Source organism: Melospiza melodia, chromosome 1, assembly GCF_035770615.1.
Source record: "Melospiza melodia melodia isolate bMelMel2 chromosome 1, bMelMel2.pri, whole genome shotgun sequence".
NCBI lineage: Eukaryota > Metazoa > Chordata > Aves > Passeriformes > Passerellidae > Melospiza > Melospiza melodia.
The window spans coordinates 171472414-171491314 of record NC_086194.1 but is presented as its reverse complement, the minus strand read 5'-3'; the positions used below and the strand labels follow the sequence as shown (position 1 = coordinate 171491314).

The following is an 18901-nucleotide window of genomic DNA, read 5'->3' as shown; positions in this document are numbered from 1 at the left end:
CAGGGACCAACCTGGCTGTGGGGAGAGCTCAAAGTTAAATTATAGGCATGGCAAGTCCTGCTTCTTTGAAGAACTCCTACAGGACCCAGCAAGCTGCCTGCACATCACTGCTCCTGCAGGCAGGCTCCAAGACTGCCCCAAACCCCAGCTGCAGTTCAAAGATGAATTCCTCCCCAGTAGACACTGGGAATGAATAAGCTGAATTCTCTACCTGGAAACAGATGCTCCTTCCCCTGGTTTAAAGTTCCCTTGTGAGTAATCACTATTGTGATGGAGCTCTGGAGGGCAGCGGGACCCCAGCTGTGCTCTGCACACAAGCAGGGCTCATCCCTGAGCCAACAGCTCGTGGCTTCTGCAGATAAGCCAGAACAGGGGTGGAAAAGAGGCAGTTTCATTTCCAGCCTGCTGACATGGAGCTGTGGGGCAGAGAGATTGAATAACCCAGTTGTGACAGCACTTGGTCACCCACAGAGCCTGTCCCAGAGCAGGGAGATGATTTCCAAACTCTTGTCTCTGTGTTTTGATCATAGTCACAGATTGTCCCATGGTTCACAGGAGGGTTCTGGGGTATGGAAGCTTCCAGCACCCTCAGCTACAAAGCAGCAGAGCACATTAAAAAGCAGAGAGGGAGAATGTTCACATGCCTTCTCCCCTTTTCTCCCCTGCTGGCCTGTCAAAACTTCCTGGTCTCGTCACCCCTGCAGTGTCCCTGGGGACCACTGAGGGATGCTGTGGATCAGAGATGCTCTTTAAAAATACACTGATTGGAGTTATCTTGCCAGTGAGCACAGGAGCAATTCCCAGGCCAGGAGAGAATCCTTCCCTTTCTTCTTCTTTTTTTCTCTTTTTGATGTTGCTTCACAACAAAATCCCTTTTACCAGAGTAACCTATTTGCACTGGGAGATTTTAATAACTAACCCAATTAAGTTCAATTCTTCTGCTCAAATCGAATCACGCCAGCATGTGATACTTTCTGGAGAACAAATTGAGCGGGTTTATTTTTAGCCTCTGATGTTTTCCCCACCTTTTCCTTCCCTTGCAAATTAACAACTGCAGCGAGACCCTTCTAGCTGTGAACCCTGGCAGGCCCCAGTGCCTGAGACTTGCCTTTTTCCTTTTGAGCACTGCACAGGCATCAACCCCTGCGGAAAAAGAAGAAAAGATTGGGCTTGTTCTGCCAGGGCCCCAGCTGGCACACGCTGAAGCTGAACTAAATCTGCCTCACTCTGTAGACACCACCAGACAACCCGGTGCTAAGATTTTCTGTGGCGAGGGAGAGCTTTGTGGCAGAGTTAGAAGAGATTCTCACACGCCACTGCTAATTGAGAGGCACAGCTTGTAAGGAGAGGTGATGCCTTTCATTAAGAGCGTAGCTGGGAAGAGTGACAAGGCTGTCACACAGCTTCTTTCTCTGTCATCTCTGAGCTGAACGTGCTGGAGCTTCCATGCTGAAGTCCTTTGGCTTTCATCTCTTTGTCTTCAGCACTTTGTGAGGGAGTCTGAGGGGTTGGCTTGGCCTCCACATGGAAGATCTGCCCCCAGGTACTCCTGCATCAAAACTGCTGCCCCCTGTCCTTTAGGGAGATGCCCCTTTCCAGTAGGAATGCTGGGATACTGCCATGAGAAACTCTCCTGTCTCTCACTGAGCTGCTCTGACAATTAATTACCCTTTCAGTCAAAGCTCATGGCCTGTTACAATCAATGCAATCTGACTGCAAACATCACAAAGGCCATTGATTCCCCACCAGCAATTTCACCAGGCCCTTCAACTCAGATTGAGGAAGAAAGCAGAAATGGTGGGCAGGACTTTTTTTTGGTCTCTGTATAGTCTGAGAGGTAGACAGAACATTCCTACTTGGAAGTGTTCACTCCAGCTTATTTTTCACATCCAAACCCAGGTTTTCAACTGCCTACAGCTCACTCACCCTCTATTCAGCTTTTACACTCTGCAGGAGGATAAGATTTGGGTAAAGCTCTGGCAGATGCAGACACATCCTTTTCTTAAAAATTTCTACTGGTGTGAAGGCTTCCCAGAGGTAAAGGGTGGGAAACCTGTGCAGCATCCTCAGCACTCAACAACTTCATAGATTTGAGACTCTAATACCAGTTTTTGCTACCAAACAGTTTCTCTTTTCCTCTTGTAACTCTATGGCAATGAAAAGATGAAACCACCAAGGCAGGGCTGGTGGGATTGACCAAATACTCACTAAAATCAGCACAGTTGCACTGGGTTATGCAACAGTTAAATCTAGACCTTGTGTCTTGTACGTGGGACATGCGTAGGATTTTATTAGATTACAACCCTTTGTAGCATTCAGATCTCTGACAAATGACATGGAAGCCATTCCTAAAATCCAAAATTCTGCCTCATTCAAAGGAAAGCAGGAGAGGTCTGGGGTACATACCAGGACATTTTCTGTCATTGCACTGCTTGTACTCTTCCTTGGGACCCTGGCAAGTCTCCCCACCGAAGAAGGGGCCATAGCACACCCGGTCACGTCTCTGAGTGCCACCTCCACAAGTGGCAGTGCAGCTGCCCCACACTCCCCAGGCCTGCCACTTCCCATCCACTGAAAACAAAAAAAAAAGGAGGAAAAAGAGGAGAAACAGCCTGTTATGTCCCAAACATCATCTGCAACAGAAGGAATCAAGATCCAAAGGTGAGCAGAGGAACACAGGGTGTGTAGGGCAGGGTTTGGTAGGAAGGGACATCTCCTCCTTTGGATCTTGGTTTGATCCCTAACAGACATAAATCATTGCTCCCATTCCCATCCCATCAGTCCAAGGGTGGTTTTGTGTTCTTCTCAGCACCTCCATGCTCTGCAAAAGCAGCCTTATCTCTTCCTCAGGCTGAGATTTGGGTCTGTGCTCCTGAACACTCTTCCCATGGGCAGGGATTTAACCTGGCAGCCACATCTGCCAGGTCAGTTCCACATCTGGAGTTCACTGGTAATGTGCAATTCATGGGTGAAAATAGACCTTCATGGAGAAGATCTGGCTCAGGGATTTAGAGAGATCAGCAGAGCCCTTGGGCAAAAAAACATGAAGAGACCTCAAATAAACCTCCCTCCAGCTGTTTCCATTGCACCGATGCTTCATGTGCCTTGGAAGAAGGTTTGGGATGTTGTCTCATTCCATTGTATCTTCTCCCAGCATCTTTCCAGATCCAGTGGAAATGTGACTTCTTTTATGTTAAAAATGACATTTATCAAAATTCTGCTTCTTTTACATTAACAATGGCATTTATCAAAGCACCATAAAAATGTTAATTAGCCCTCACAACAAGCCTGCAAGGTAGGGAAACATTCTCCTCTGCTGTGCCACAACAACTCAGTGACAGAACTAGAACAGGGCCTAAATGTGCTCTTTACTATTTGGGCTTTTAATTTTGAGGTACCACATCATCTTGGGTTGAATAATTCCTTTTGGGAAGGCAGGAGATCCATGCCTGCTCCAAGAAGTAGACAAAACTTACTAAATAAGAGGGGCAGCACCAAATCCTGGTGCTTTATTTAGTTGTATTTTATGTAGTGCAAAGTATGACCTAAGTTGCTTTGACAGATAACTCTGAAATCAGTGAGACAAGGTTGTCTTAAAAGGGGTTCTGGAGCCCCTTTTTGTCTTTAAAGGTCTCCCAAAATTGCAAAGAAAGAGTGAGATTCCTGAACATCAAAACCTACTTGAGACCATGTAGGAAAATCCAACACCTCTGTTAAATACTGCAAATAATGGTGCTACCAGAGTGTAAAGGGATCCTCTGAAGAAATAGGTAGATCAGGATGAATTCCAGTAGGAATTTTTATTATTATTATTACTGTTGTTATTATTATTACTGTCATTGCTGTCATTATTATTAAGTCACAGGTAAGTGAAGTGACAAATCTTACACAGACATGAACAAAGGCTTTATTGTGACAGACCTTTCTCACTGATAAAGTTTAAAGCTGAGAGACAGTGGAGGATCCCCCATTTGCTTGAAATATGACTGGAAACATTGAAATGGTGGGAGGAGAGGACCAAAACAAAAAGAGGAGGAAAGCTGAAGTCCTGTGGAGGCAAGGGAAGGGTTTCATTGATATTTTCATTGATATATTCATGCTGAAAAGCTGATATCTAAGGTTAGAAAGACACATTCCCTGTGGGCAATCACTCACCTCTCTGGGGTCTCCTGAAACATTTGCCAGCAATGGATTTTGGCTGGCATATGTTGGAACTTTGGATACTAAGAGTTTTGAGATTTTTGTCTTGAGGAGCGCAGGTCCCTGCTTTAGAACAGTAGCTAATCCTTCTTCTTCACCTTTTTGTTCATAGGTTTGGGTGGTATTTTATAATTAGAAAAGTCCACATTGCAGACTTCAGGTAATTATTGGTTAAAAGTGAAAATACTTTAAATATAATTTCTTAATTAGATAGTTTAACCTTAACAAACCTTATAGAAAAAGATAGTTAACCATTTTATAGCTAGTTAGTGGAATGCTGTAAAACTCACAACTTGTAAGACTGTAATATAAGCTATTATTAAATATATATATTATATTATTATAAGCTATAATATAGATTATAAGAAATCTAAAATGTAATATAGATTATAAGAAATAATAAGCATTTAAATCTGAACACAAAATACCGTCTTGAGCACTTTCAATCCCAACCTAAACAACAACAAAAAAAGAAACCGAAAACCAACAGGCACAGTCTGTTGTAATGATCCAGATGCGCCGGAACGGGTGTAAGTCTTCCCCAAACAAATATTTTACTGGGATTGCAGAGGAAGATGGGCCAAGAGGAAGAAGAAGGCATTGTCACCCACCTGGGCACTGGCGCAGGAAGCAGTCACGGGTCTCCACCCAGTGTCCCTGGCACTCGGCTCCGCCGTAGGAGGGCCCGTTGCACTCCCGCGTCCGCTGCTGGGTCCCGTTGGAGCAGGAAGCGGAGCACGAGCTCCAGCTCGACCATTCGTTCCAGTTGCCGTCCACTGAGTGGCCCAAAGAAAGAAAACGAGCGGAATGTGAAGACCTTTCCCTCTGGGAAGAGCTGCGTGGTCAGAGCCACTGGCCTTTGCTGAGCAGGGAGCGAGGAGGGGAGATCAAACCAGAGCCACAGAACTTCAAAGAGGGCAGAGATTATTAAAAAAATGTTCGGGTGACTGTGGCAACAGGGATTCTTGGGATCCTCTGAAGCCTCCAGAGTCCCACAGGATGCAAGTAACATTTTAATGTGCGGTAACATTTTAATGTTCCGCACTCCACGTAATACCATAGAAGTTGAAATTGTTGATATTCCGACATGAAAGTCCAAACTAATAACGTTGCCAATCACAACACGACATCACACCAGAGAGTGTGGCTCATGTTTTCACTAAACACTTTGATGGGAACACTACATTACTGTGACATTTCCTATTTGGAGCCATCAGCACTTTTTTAAGGGACCCATTTTTCAGCAGAGCAGTGCATGAATCTGTGGAGAGTGAACTTTCTCAAGCATGCAAATTCTCTGTTTTTCATTAAAGCACAGCCAGAAACTCGAATCACAGTGTTATTGACAGGAATCCACCATTCCATGGCTGGGAAATGTGGAAGCAAAGGTGTGCTCCAACAGAGGACAGGGAACAGGGTGAGTGTGTGTGGTCAATGTACTTCTCTCACAGCTGAATTAACTCTGACAGGCTGGAGATGTTTCACTCAGCAGTGTCTTTGATAATTAAATAGAGGAGGGAGGGACAAGGAAGATGGTAGGGACGGGGTTGGAGAGAAACAGGAATACGCCTTATTATCATGGTGTGGACTGAAGCATTCCCCAGTGTGGTGGTTACACCCTAATTGGTCCCTGATCAACAGATCCATCACCCAGTCTGCTCTTCCTGAAGCATTTTTCTCATTAACAGTGGTCATCATGCTCTGTTTAGATCTAATTAGCTGCTAGATCTCACTTGGGAAAAACAACCTGAATCTCTGAAAAGTCTGAATTCTGGCTTAAATAACATTGCAGCTCGTTTTTTGTTGGTTTTTTGTTTGCGTGGTTTTTGTTTTTTTTTTTTTTTGCTTTGCTTGTCTGTCCAAGAAAAATAAATTCCAACTGGTCCCCCATGTAATCTGCAAGGAATTGATCAGCCCTGTGTCATCCCCATTGCAATTGAGAAGTTTTTGTTTGCAAACTCAGTTAAAAAAAAATGTTAAAAGCATCCAAATGAGCAACTGTTAACTCAAGGGGGATCACAAGGTGTGCAAAATCAGGCAGGCATAAATGCATCTCCAAAAGGTGCTTGTTTTTAACAATCCAACCATTTATGTTTTTATTGTGCATAAATTCAAGGCTTCGTGCCAGTGCCTATCAATCCCAACGAGGGAAAATGTGAAACACAGTGTTTGACAGGTGATTATTCTTTGGAAATGATCCAAAACTCCACCAAGTAGGTCCTACCAGGTATAAATTAGCATGGCATTTCTGACTGAAGGCTGTGCTGCTAAGTTCCCATGGACTGATCATAAAATCATGGAATCGTGGGATGGCATGGGTTGGAAAGGTAAAGATCATTTAATTCTACTCCCCTTGCACTATCCCAGGTTTCTCCAAGCCCTGTCCAACCTGGCCTTGTACACTTCCAGGGATGGGGCAGGCACAGCTTCTCTGGCCTCATCACCTTCACAGGGAAGAATTTCTTCCTAATAATGATGCTGCCTGCCCCTCATAAACATTTCCCTGTGTTGGCAAAGCGAGACTGCATTCACCACATTCAATGACATTTACCAAAAAACTGCATTTATCAAAAAAAAGATTTGCATTTTTCCAACACCATCCCTGCTGCTGGTGATTGGCAGCTTATCAGGAGAGCAAGCATTTGGAGATGGCAAAATAAAGGAGTCAAATTCATAATTTGGTCTTTCAGCAGGGGATTGGGAACAGCTAATTTCCTTGTAGTTATTCACAAGCTGTAATTTCAGAAACGTTTTTAAAAAAGAGGAAACAAGGGTGGCTGTGCTGCCCCTCCAGGCACCTTGCACTGATGCAAAGATGCTTCTTGGTCAGGATGCTGTGGGGTTCCCATCACAGCAACTGCCAAGGACTGCTTGGTGCCATGGTCACACCACAGTGGGAGTCTCTCAAAAATGTTCATTTTTTGGTGAAGGCATTGTTTTCCTTCTTTTTCCCTTTTCCAAGGACTTGGGGCCTAGCCTGTGGCCTAGGATGTGAGGCCTACCCTGCTCCTCCACATCTCAGGAGGAACAAAGGCCCTGTTGTTCCTGCAGCAGAGCACTTTTATCAACTGTAGCCACAAATCCTCAGAGCAGGGTGGTAATAAACACTGAGAGTGTCTGGGGTGTCAAACACCCATTGTTGTGCTTCAATGATTCCCCCAACGCCGCTCTCATTTGGCGCTGCCAATTCGCTGATTGCCTTTGTGGCACTAATTAGAGCTGAAGCCTTGCAGTTGGGCTGCTTGTCTTTTCCACTGCTGTTTCGGTCCCGTATTTATTTGTATTTAAATTAATTATGGATCAATGTTAACTCAGGGTATGCTTTATTGCCCAAGCAATGCCAGCTCTGACTTCTTATATTTGTCTTTTTATGACAGAGTCAATTTGGTGTCTGGGAGATTCTTATTCCAAGTAGAGTCTTCTGGACAGCAGCCAAATATCCAAGGATAGTTACTTGGAGTGAAAACTCGATGGGAAATGCCAGGAGGCTTCTCACTGTTTTCACAAAGTTCTCATCCCTCCCACAATCCCTCTCCTCCTCTGGGGACATAATAATGTCTCATAATGATTCTCATTAAACTGGAAAAATGTCAGTTGACATTATCCAGGGATAGGGAGGGAGTTTTGGGGAGCTCGCTTGTGTTCAGATTGTGTTCACCAGGATACTCAGAGTTAAATTAAGGGGGACTCTGTGGTAAACCCAGGGCCTGTCAGAGGAAAGAAGCCTCCGGAACATAAGTGGACTTCCAGGTGGTAAAAGTAATTTCACCTTGAGGTTCTTTCTGATGTTTCAAAGTAAAACTCGAGGAGAGGCATTTGGAAGTGAAATTCAGGGGCAAGGAAAAGATTAAAAGATTAAATTTGGCATTGGAGGCCACTAGGAGTCTCTTACTTTATCTCACCACCCAGAGCAGGATCAGCCACAGAGAAAACTTGCATTTATACAGAATTAATGTACAGACAAATAAAACTATTAATTAATTCCAGTACAACAGACCCAGTCAGGCAAAATAACTTTAAACAATTCAGTGGGGGGAACAGGTGAGAGGCTTAAGATGTTCTTGGAAATAGGAGTGGCAGCCACATCCAACCCATGTAAGGTGTCCTCTGCAAGAGATCTCACAGGGCAAACCTGAACCTGAGACATCTCTGAGCTGAACAACCCCAGGAAACACCTCTAGGTTGCTTCTTCCATGAATCCTTTCCTCAGGATCTTCCTTGGAGTAGTTCAGAATTTCTCTGGAGTCAGCTACAGACCTTGATGAGCCATGAGAGAGACACCGAGCTGGGGACACCTGCTGGAGGGGAGCTTTCAGATCTGTCACTGTCCCTACCTGGGCAGAGAGCGATGTTGCAGAACTTGGTTTGCTTCTCCGGGCCCTCGCAGGGGTTCCCACCAAACTGGGGGGGTTTGCAGGTGCGGGTCCGATCCCTGTAGCCTCTCCCACAGGTGGAAGAGCACAGGCTCCATGGAGACCACTCGTCCCAGGTGCCATGCACTGCAAGGGAAGCAGAAGAAGTGACTTTTCTTTCCCACAGGAGGCCTGAGGAAGTGAGGGAGCCCACAGGGCACAGCTTCTTCCCACCCGGAATGAGCAGCGTGTGGGAAGCTGGAGAACAAACCAACCCAAAATGTGCAAGAGGAACATCAAGTAATTTCTTATGCTTTGCTATCAACACCAAGTGTCTGCTGCTTTCCAGTCTTTGAAATAAACCAAAACGCACTTTTAGCTGATCTTGATTTTTAAGAACTTTGAGTCAATGGGGCATTTTTTAAGCAAAAGATGGATTTAGCTAGAAAGGAATAAAACCCCACTACCCTTAGGGAAGCATCATCACCATAATTTTGTTCCTTCTTTTTTTTCCTCCCTCCCAACATTTTCTCATCGAATCCTCAAAGACTACAACATTTTAAGGCTTTCAGAAAAGCTGCAGTCTGTCTACTGATTATTATCATAGGTCAGTAACACCTCAGAGGCAAAGTTAGGGAGACCTGGAACGGTAAAATGGAAGGGGCAACATCCTCCAACAGTGCTCAGGACATCACTGGTAGCTCCTGGAATTAGACATCTAATTGATTTTAATCTAATCTAATTAGCCTTCTAATCTATATTAATCTAATCTTCTCCAATCTAATCTAATCTAATCTGGCCAAGTTATTTATGGAATTTTAGTCACTATAATCTCCAGAGGCCAAATGTTATAAGAATGCACTGATCTCTCTAAAGAGACTTCATCCCTTCCAGCTTTACCAGAGAAGCTAATGCCAAATCAATAATCCTTCAGAAAAAGAAGAAAAACAAATAAACAGGGACTTTTCTGGTCCTTCATCAGTTGTTAATAGTGATTGGTGCCCCAGTTTCAGGAAAGGGGGTTAAAAACTAATTCTCACCAGGCATCTTGCATGATAAGAGATAACCAGAGGAGGAAACACAGGAAGGAACATGGATGATGATTTCACCATGGATGGTGGTTTCACCATCATAGAATTGTTTCTGAACAAAGATATTACTGGTCAGGAGAAATGAATAACATTCTTAACAGCAAAATTCTTCAAAATAATCATAGAAACCTAGAATGGTTTGGGTTGGAGGTGACCTCAAAATTCATCTCCTTCCAAATCCCTGGCATGAGCAGAAACAGCTTCCACAATCCCAGGCTGCTCCAAGCCCTGCCCAACCTGGCCCTGGACAATTCCAGGGATGGGGCAGCCACAGCTTCTCTGGGCACCCTGTGCCAGGTCCTCACCACCCTCACAGGGGAGGATTTTTTCCTAATATTCAATCTAAACCTACTCTCTTTCAATTTGAAGCCATTCCCCCTGGTCCTGTCACTAAATGCTCTTTTAAAAAGTCCCTCTCCATCTTTCTTGTAGGCTCCAGTCTCCTCAGAAGAGCCTACAAGAAAGATGGAGAGGGACTTTTATTTTTTCACCATTTTTTTTTTTTTTTCACCAAAATTGTTCCTGACCTGGAAATGCCCCAAAAGGCACCTGCCTGCAGACGTACTGAGTTGGACTTCAGACAGCATGGTATTGTCCACACCATGTAAAGCAGGTGCCCATCTTGTGGTGCTTGGTCTATCAAGAGTCTTTGTATGAGGCCTTAAGGCATGAAGAGAAGGATCAGGGAATAAAAACCATCTCCCTCCAAGAATTGCAGAATCATAGAATGATTTGGAATGGAAAGGAACTGAAAGATTATTGTAATATTCTTGCTTGATGTCTGGGAGGAATGATGAGGAGGGCTCCATCTTATCAGAAGGCTAATTTATTACTTTATTATACTGTATTATGTTATACTATACTATGCTAAAAAATAATTATAAAAAATTACTAAATACCAAAATATAACCAAAAATTGTGACTCTTTTCAGAATCTTGACACAGCTTGGCCCTAATTGGCCAATGAGTCAAAACAACTCACACTAGAGTCGAATCAAGTAATCACTTTAAGTAAACAATCTCCAAACACATTCTACATGAGCAAAACACAGGAGAAGCAAATAAAATAAAAACTGGTTTTCCTTTCTCTAAGGCTTTTTGCTGCCTTTCAGCTTCTCAGGAGAAAAATCCTAAGCAAAAAAAAAACATGTTTAGAGAATGTGAATGCCACAAAGGATCATCAAGTTCCAACTACTTCCCACTGTCCCAGGTTGCTTCAAGCCCCATCCAACCTGACCTTGGACACTTCCAGAGATGGATAAACCACAGTTTCTCTGGGCAACCTCTGCCAGGGCCTGCCTGAAATATCACAGTGGAGACACCACAGGTAGCACCATCCCAGTTGCTCCAAGACCCATCCAACCTGACCTTGCACACTTCTAGGGATGGATAAACCACAGCTTCTCCTGGTAACCTGTACCGGGGCCTCCCTGAAATATCACAGTGGAGACACCACAGGTAGCCAATGTTCCTCCCCTGCTGGCCACCAATACCTGGGCACACAGCAGAGTTGTTGCACTGTCTCTGCTCCCGGAGAGGGCCGCTGCACTGGGTGCTGTAGGAAGACGAAACGCAGAACCTGGTCCTGGTCTGCCAGCCCTCCCCGCAGGTGGTTGAGCACACGCTCCATGGGGACCACTCCTCTGCTGCAGGGTCACCTGGAGAGGTTGGAACACAAGGTGAGGATCTTTGGCATCCTTGCATCTCCAGGGAAGAGGTTTCCAAGTGACGCTCGGCCGGCTGTGGGATCTGTGAGACTGCAATGTGTCCTGCAGATGGGGTGAAAGATGGGTGGGAGGGTGTGAGGGCATTGGGGAGAAAATGTGAGATTGAGAATGGGCTAAAGGGGGTTGTTTGGGTACTGTGTAGAGCTGTGGGACACACACATTATGAAAAAAAAAAAAAAAAAAAAGGAAAAAGGATGCTGTGGAAGCATCAGTTCATTGGGAAGGGCAAACTCCACCACTGAAGGTGGTGGAGCCACTCCAGAACCTTGTGAGCTGGGATAGGGAACTTCCATTTAGAGATTGTACCAACAGAGATTAGACAGAGTATATGTATCCATAAACTGTCCACTTTTAAGTGTTCAACCCCTTTTCCTGCCTTTGCACAAACTGGCAGAGGAGCAGTTGACAAAGTAGAAGGTGATGGTGCCTAAGAAGTGTCAGCTGATGAAATCCCAGAAAGTTTTCTTGGCATCTCCTCTACCTGTGGAGATCTGCTGTGAGCATGTGATACAGAACAAGGATGACTCTTCCAGGGCATCACATAGTCCCTATCAACTGCTTATCTGATGGGGCAGCATTGGAAAAGCAGCTAAAAATATCCCATTGATGGGAGTGAAGAGCACTGAGATGTATTCCCTTTGTCACTAATATTCCTGCTGGGGCTGTTTCAGCAGCCACTACCTCCAAATAAGTCACTCTAAGTGTGAAATGAGCAAGGAAAGGATGATTTTCCATTAGTTTTCACAGTCAATATTCTATCCCTTGAAGAAAAATTCTTTTCTTCCCCATATGGAAACAGAAGCTAGCTCTGTTCTATTTAACCAAGCCATGCATTGTTTGGGTTTTTGGATTTTTCATGTATTGCTAATAATTACACATAATAAACCTGGAATGTAGCATTTGGTATGTATAGAACACAGTCATATGGCAAAAAATAAACCAGCATAACAGAGGGACAACCCCTTCTTGTGACAAATTCTTCAGAACCTCAGACTGCCCTGTGTCTCATCCCAAAAGGATGCATTTGGCAATCTGTGGGTGATATGAAGGATGTCAGCACTGGTAAATATGACTCCAAGGGTCATCCAGGGAGCTTGGATGTGCTACCCCACACCACCACCCCTTTCCCTAAAAAGCTGGGCAGAAGATGTTGCATTAAATTCTGGGTCTGCAACACGGAGAAGGAAAGAAAGTCTGCAGCTGGAGATCTCAGTGAGAGTTATAAACCAGCTGCATAAAAATGTCAGAGCAGGAACTGTGGTGGGGGCTGTAAAGGTTGGTGACCACCAAATTTCCCAATATTGCCTAAAACTGTTCACGTCTGGGTTTTTCCTTGGGGTAGTATATTTAATTTAAAATTTATTTATATTTATTTACTACTGTTTTCCACGTGCAATGAAATTTCAAGCATTTGTGGCTCTCACCAATCTGCTCTTTGGGATTTTTTGGGTATTTATCCATGTTGTTTGCTTTGTGTCATGCTTTTTAGCACATCTGCTTTGAATGTCTCCTGTCATTTCGGCAGCTGGGATTTAAAAATACACCCACTGATTGAAGCCTGTTGAATTAATATGTGTTGAGGGGGAAAAGTATAGAGGAAAACCTGTCTTTGCTGTAAAATTAACATTTGTTGTCTGGACACAGAAAGAGGTGGAGGTGAGGATCAATCTTTCTTTTCCCTACCTCATCTGCACCATTGCAATGATTATCATGAGATGCAACTGCTGTTGTTCATTAAGCCAAAGTTGCTCAAAAATGTTTCCTTTTGTGTTTTATTTCATTATTCTGCCCAGTTGGCTCCAGTTAGATGAAAGTTATGGGCCACTGGTCCTTCCCTGGGATGTGTAGGAGACATTGTGTGTTTCTAGGCCTTGAGGCTCCAGGAAAACATCAGTCCCATATCCTGTTTCACAAGTATCAGATCTCCTGGTAGAGACAGATTTGCATTTCCATGGCAATTTTGCAGAGCCAGAGTCCTGCCATGCTCCAAGCTCACTTCCAGTAAATTACATTTATGGTACCACCACTTCATCATTTGCCATCCAGAGTATCCCAGACTCCAGTAGATCCCTCTCAGGCACACAGATCCCAACCGTTCCTTCTCCCTTGCTGGCTTGGATGCTCCATGAACCCCTTTGCATTTCCCCATCCACCCTGAGCAACACCCTCAGTTCTGCACCCAGCAGCACCCAGTCCCTCGGGGGCAGGCAGCTGGGGGATTTTGGTTAAACACTCCAAGTTTAGGTTCCAAAATCTTTCTGGGAAGCCAGAGGTGGGACAGGAGAAGCCTGCAGAGACACAGGAACCTCCTCCATCAGCAGCTCATGGTGTGAAGAGCCCACCATGCCACCAACCTCCCTCTCAGACTTGGCTGAGGTTTTGCAATCTCCATATTCAGAAGAGTTCTTGTGTCACTGGAGGAATGAATGGCATCTCTGAACCAAGTCCCACCTCTCCTGCCTCTTTCCTCTTCATTATTTTTGGCTTTTGCCCTTTCACAGCAGAAATAGCTGTGCTTAGAGGTAAATCTCCTCAATTATGGTCCCTCACATTGCATGAATCCCTGGCTTTTAAACCCATAATACAGTTTATTTTCTAAGTGCTGGTGACTCCCTTGGGCTTGGTGTCATTCTGAACCAAGCAATTCATTTCAGTCCGCTGGGACATTACATCCAGCCTAGTCTCAAGCCTTGCACAAATTTAACTAATTTTCAAACCAAGCAAGACCCAGTTCTGAGACACTCTCAGGCATGAGACAAATTCATTCTCTACTTGAGAGAAACACAATAGTACCCATCATCAAAACTGCGAGTGAGAAGAATTTCTGCACTCCTCTGGGTCAAATGGCAGCAAATGCAAATTACTGAGTGAAGCATATTGCAATTATTCATCCCAGAAGTGGATTTTGACTCTGGTTTTTGATAGAATGACAAGATGTCTGCCATGCTCATTGGGTTTGAAAGCTGCCTAGTCCAGCTCAGTGCTGTTTTGTAATTCAACCTGCCAGAGATTATAGAGGCATGGATTGGTTTGGGCTCCAAGGAACCTTAGAGGTAACTTATTTCAACTCCCTGTCATGGGCAAGGACACCACCCATTATCCCAGGTTTCTCCAAACCCCATCCAACCTGGCCTTGAACACTTCCAGGGATTGGGCTTCTTTGAACAACCTCTGCCAGGGTCTCACCATCCCCATAATGAAGATTTTTGTTCTAATATTGAATTTAAATCTACCCTCCTTCAGCTTAAATCCATTGCCTCTTGTCCTGTCACTCCATGCCCTTGTCCAAAGTCCCTCTCCAGTTCTCTTGGAGAATCTTTAGGCACTGGAAGGGGCTCTAAATTCTCCCCAGAGTCTTTGCTTCTCCAGGCTGAACAGCCCAAACTTTTTCAGGCTGTGTTCATAGCAGAGTGGCTCCAGCCATATTTTCTTTATCCCCAGAGGAGAAGGGGCCAAGCCCTGCCCAGCATCACCACCAGAGCCTGCAGGCAGCTATCTCAGCAGGCCTGACTTCTGATTAGTCCTGTGATGCCCCAGAGTAGCTTGGGGACTAACAGGAATGTCCCAAATGATTTTTCAGGGCTCTCTACCCCACTTGAAGTGGAAAAATAGCCCTTGCTGCTCACACAGATCCAGGTGCAGCAGATGGAGAGGGTCCAGCAGGTGCTGCAGAATGAGACAGGCTGGGTGTTAATCCACAGGGATTTGGCACTGCAATCCAGGATCATTCCAGCTCCTGGCTGCAGCGACCCCATCAGTGCCTGCAGCTGCTCCATGACTCCTCTTCCCTCAGCACTAATGGAGCAGCACATCCCTGCCGTCCCTCTGCCAGGAGCCCTTCCAATTTGGGGGTCTGTCAGTCTGACATCTCCCCATGTGCCTCTCTCTGCTCACATCCTGCTGCTGGCAGAGTCCTCCTGAGCCAGGAGAGCCCATGCCAGGGACCTGCTGGGCTGGATCTGGCTCCTGTGCTGTTGCTGGGGGAGGCACGTGGGCAGCCAGCAGCACCCTGGCTGAGAGCACAGCCCTGCCACAGCCTGGGGGCCAACAGGACCTGGGAACCAGGAATGTGAAGGGCTGGCAGGAGAAAATGCTGCTCTCCAGCTGGCCAAGGCCATCCTCTCATCCTTATGAGATGTCATCAGCTGATTTCTGTATTTCATCTTTTTCCAGGTCTTGAGCAGTTGTGAAATGTCTCATTCCCTACAATCTGTGCCCAAAGGGAAGTTGTGGGCTTTGCTTCTTCATCCTCAGCTAAAAAAATTCCCTCTAATCCCTTTGTGGACTGCACCCCCTGTGTCCACATCTCCTCCATCCTGGTTTCCTTCCAGCCTGGGACAGCCACAGGGATGTGGGAAGCTTGCAGCAGGACAATGCACATCTCCCAGCCCATGCTGCCCTCAGGGATGCCACAGCCCAAGCCAGCCATGCTACAGCGGTGGCCACAATGGCAGAGAGGTGACAGAGACATCACTGAGCCCCGCTCCAGCACCCAGCTGCACGGCAGGAAGAAAGGCCAAACTATCAACCTGATGGCTGAGTTACAGGCTGGAACAGGAGCTCTGGGGAAGCACCTGGGATCAGGCAGAGTAGGAGCAACAGACACCTGCCTTGAAGTGCCTTCCCTTCATTTGGACAGAGATTAAGCTCAGCTTTTCCATGTTGTAGCAGTGCAAAAGTCCTCCCTCTCCTGCAGGTTTTACCAGACTCCAGGGATCCATCCTGCGGGCAGTGGAGCTGCTCTCAGTGGAGGGAGCAGAGTCTGTGCAGGGTAGAGAGGGAATTGAGGCTGACCCTTGCTCTGTGTTGAAAACCACAACCCCAACAAGTCACCCCCAGGTACTCCACACCACACAGACTCCGGATGCTGCACAGTGGCCAAGTCCTCCTGGGCTGGGTGGAGCACAGGTAGCCCACACCAGAATAGGACCCTCTCTCACTTCTAATCAAATCACCTCTCTGAAGCCTTTCTAGAGCACAAAATGCTGGCAAGGTCACTGGGCAGTGATTTTTAACCAGTGGCCAGGTTCAGCACGCTGTGCTTTGCCTGAGACCCCTGATGTGTTGAGATCCTGCCACGACACACAGGCATGAAGGGAGAGCACAAAACCTTTGTAGACTGAATCACAGAATCACAAGATGATTTCGGTTGGAAGGAACCTTAAAGATCATCTACTTCCAACACCCCTGCCATGGGCAGGGGCAGCTTCCACTAGACTAGGTTGCCCAAATCCCTTTCCAGTCTGGCCTTGAACACTTCCAAGGATGGGGCAGATCAGATCTGGCAGACATCTAGGTCGAATTCATCCCCATCTTCCCAGATCATGCTGTCTGATATTACTACACATTATTCCCCTCTGTGGCAGAAGGGTGGAAGGTCCTGCTGCAGAACCTACTGGAGACAAGTCCTTGCACATCACTAAAGACCCAGGGACAGAGGAAACCAATCCTGCCCTGTCCCCACCAAGCCCTGCTCACCCTCTCTCACAGCCAATGGGAAGGCATGACATGGACGTCAGCAAAGGGGCTGCATTGCACCAAGGTCAGCTTTCGCTTCATGAACCACGTGTGCTTGGAAAATTCAGACAAAGCAGTGACTCAGAAGTAGGCAGGGTGATGGGAAAACATTCTGTGGGATGGATGTTCTTGCCAGGGCTTTGTGTCTGTCCCTTTTTGCCTTCTCTGGCCGATGGTGACGACACAAAACCCCGCGGGGTGATGGAATGGGAACACAGGGGGCGATGACCATTGGTTCAGCGTGTGACAACACAGGGGGAGCATCCCCCACACTGACCTGGGGGGAAGGAGATGGTTTGGGGAGGGAGGGAATCATTGAAACAGTGCAGAGAGCCCAGCCCAGCTGGGCAGTGCAGTGAGCAGAGCAGTGTCCCAGCTCCAGAGGCCGCTGTGGGAGGTCAGAGCTTACCTATTTGAGGTGCAGGGTACCCGTAGTGCTGCAGTTCGTCAGGGTCCTCTCGCTTTCTGTTATCTGTGGACCTCAGCGATTGGCTTCTGGAATTATAGCGTCCATTGGCTATGGCAAGGTAATGGGTCATGTAAATACACCTCAGTTCACTCTGCAAGATCTTTCACTACAAAGGTTACACGCGTTAACAACAGCCACCTGCCACGTTCCCCTGATGTGACCACCTGCTTTCCAACCCCAGCACCCCTGGCCACCACTTTTCCCTGGGGTTTCAGCACCAAACCAGCCTGAAAGACTCAAGCTGGTTGGTCGTTCAACCCCTTTATTTTGACTAAGATTTGGGACCATGCAGATTATGATCCCTTATGTCTGGTCTTTAATCAATTTCAGTGGTTTTCTAGGGTGTCTGCACTCCTTGCTGCACTTGTGGAGGATTCATCCTCTTCAGACGTGCTGGCACTGAATCCCACCATCCCTAGTGGTGTTTTGAGATTTATGGTGGCAACTGGCAGGGTGGATTTGGTGGGAAATTCTGCCTAACAACCAGCACCTGCTTCAAAATGCCCTGTAGAGGAGCCAGGAAACACTGAGTGGAGCAGGCAGGTGAGGGCAGGTGGAAAGGAAAGGGATATCTCAATATAATGTCTCCTTCACAGACTTTACCCTGCCACCAGCAACAAGGAGAGATGAAAGTCTGGTCTCAGCAGAGTACCAACAGTGCTATAGCTGGGAACTTTTCCTTCTCAGTGAGAGACAAGCTCCTGACCCTTGTGTCCTACTGAAAATCTCCCAGTGGAGCCCACGGTGTGAGGTTCAGAAAGTAAATAAAGCATCCACAGTAAACCAAAGGCATTTAACTATTCCTTCCAAGCCCACGCTCTGCCAGCTTTTCATTTTCATCCTGCGTGGATCAGCCCTGAACTGGCTGGAGGGAAAACTAAAATTTCTGTTGTCTGTACTACTGGACATGCTGTAACCCTGACATATTCCCTTCCTAGCAAAGAGAGAAACAACTCAGCAATAACAACCAAATTCCATCTACCAGGAGTGCCTGCTGTAAATTAGGAGAGCTCAGCTGACTCCACAGGAGTCACACAGAATAGCAGAGAGCAGAGCTGAGCCCGAGTAATCTGTGATCTGGCAGCCAATTTGTTTCCAAACAGCAAGTACCAGACAGAAGATCTTTTCCCCCAAGGAGGCAAAACAGTCAGACATCTTTTCAAGAAGTATGAACTGCCAAGGGTTGAAATGGTGACAAATTTGATCCCGGAACCCTGAGAAAATTAATAAAGGTTAATGAAGCTTCAGTGTGGTGGCAGGAGTCTTTATTGCCATCCAAAAAGGGAAAGCAGAGGAGGCAGAGGAATGATTCAGAGAGTCCCTGCCAGGAGCCAGGCTTTATATTCAGCAGTTTGGATCACGGGAGAGTTTGTGAAATTGTATTATTTACCATCACAGTTGCCGGAAAGCAGAACTTGAGGAGTCTAGGAATTGTCACGTGGACTCCTCCAAACGTTCCGAGCACCAGCTGGCTGCTGGCTGGAGGGGATGGGATGGGGCAGTCACCCCCCTGCCATCCTCTAGGGAAAGATACCCACAGCCTGA

General features: G+C 46.2%; 1 protein-coding gene across 15 annotated transcripts in view; it reads right to left on the bottom strand.

Annotated features, from left to right (window-relative positions):
- The window catches only part of ADGRB1 (adhesion G protein-coupled receptor B1), a 291999-nt gene that overhangs the window by 137964 nt on the left and 135134 nt on the right, over nt 1-18901 (bottom strand). For 12 of the 15 annotated variants that reach the window (XM_063174933.1, XM_063174924.1, XM_063174975.1 and 9 more), the window contains 5 exons: nt 17297-17404; nt 11137-11301; nt 8536-8699; nt 4812-4986; nt 2407-2571 (listed from right to left, as the gene is read on the bottom strand). In XM_063174933.1, the coding sequence (XP_063031003.1) occupies nt 2407-2571; nt 4812-4986; nt 8536-8699; nt 11137-11301; nt 17297-17404 (777 nt within the window). Of the gene's footprint in view, nt 1-2406; nt 2572-4811; nt 4987-8534; nt 8700-11136; nt 11302-17296; nt 17405-18901 lie in introns of all 15 variants that reach the window. The other 3 variants (XM_063174955.1, XM_063175043.1, XM_063175052.1) reach the window with 2 other exon arrangements.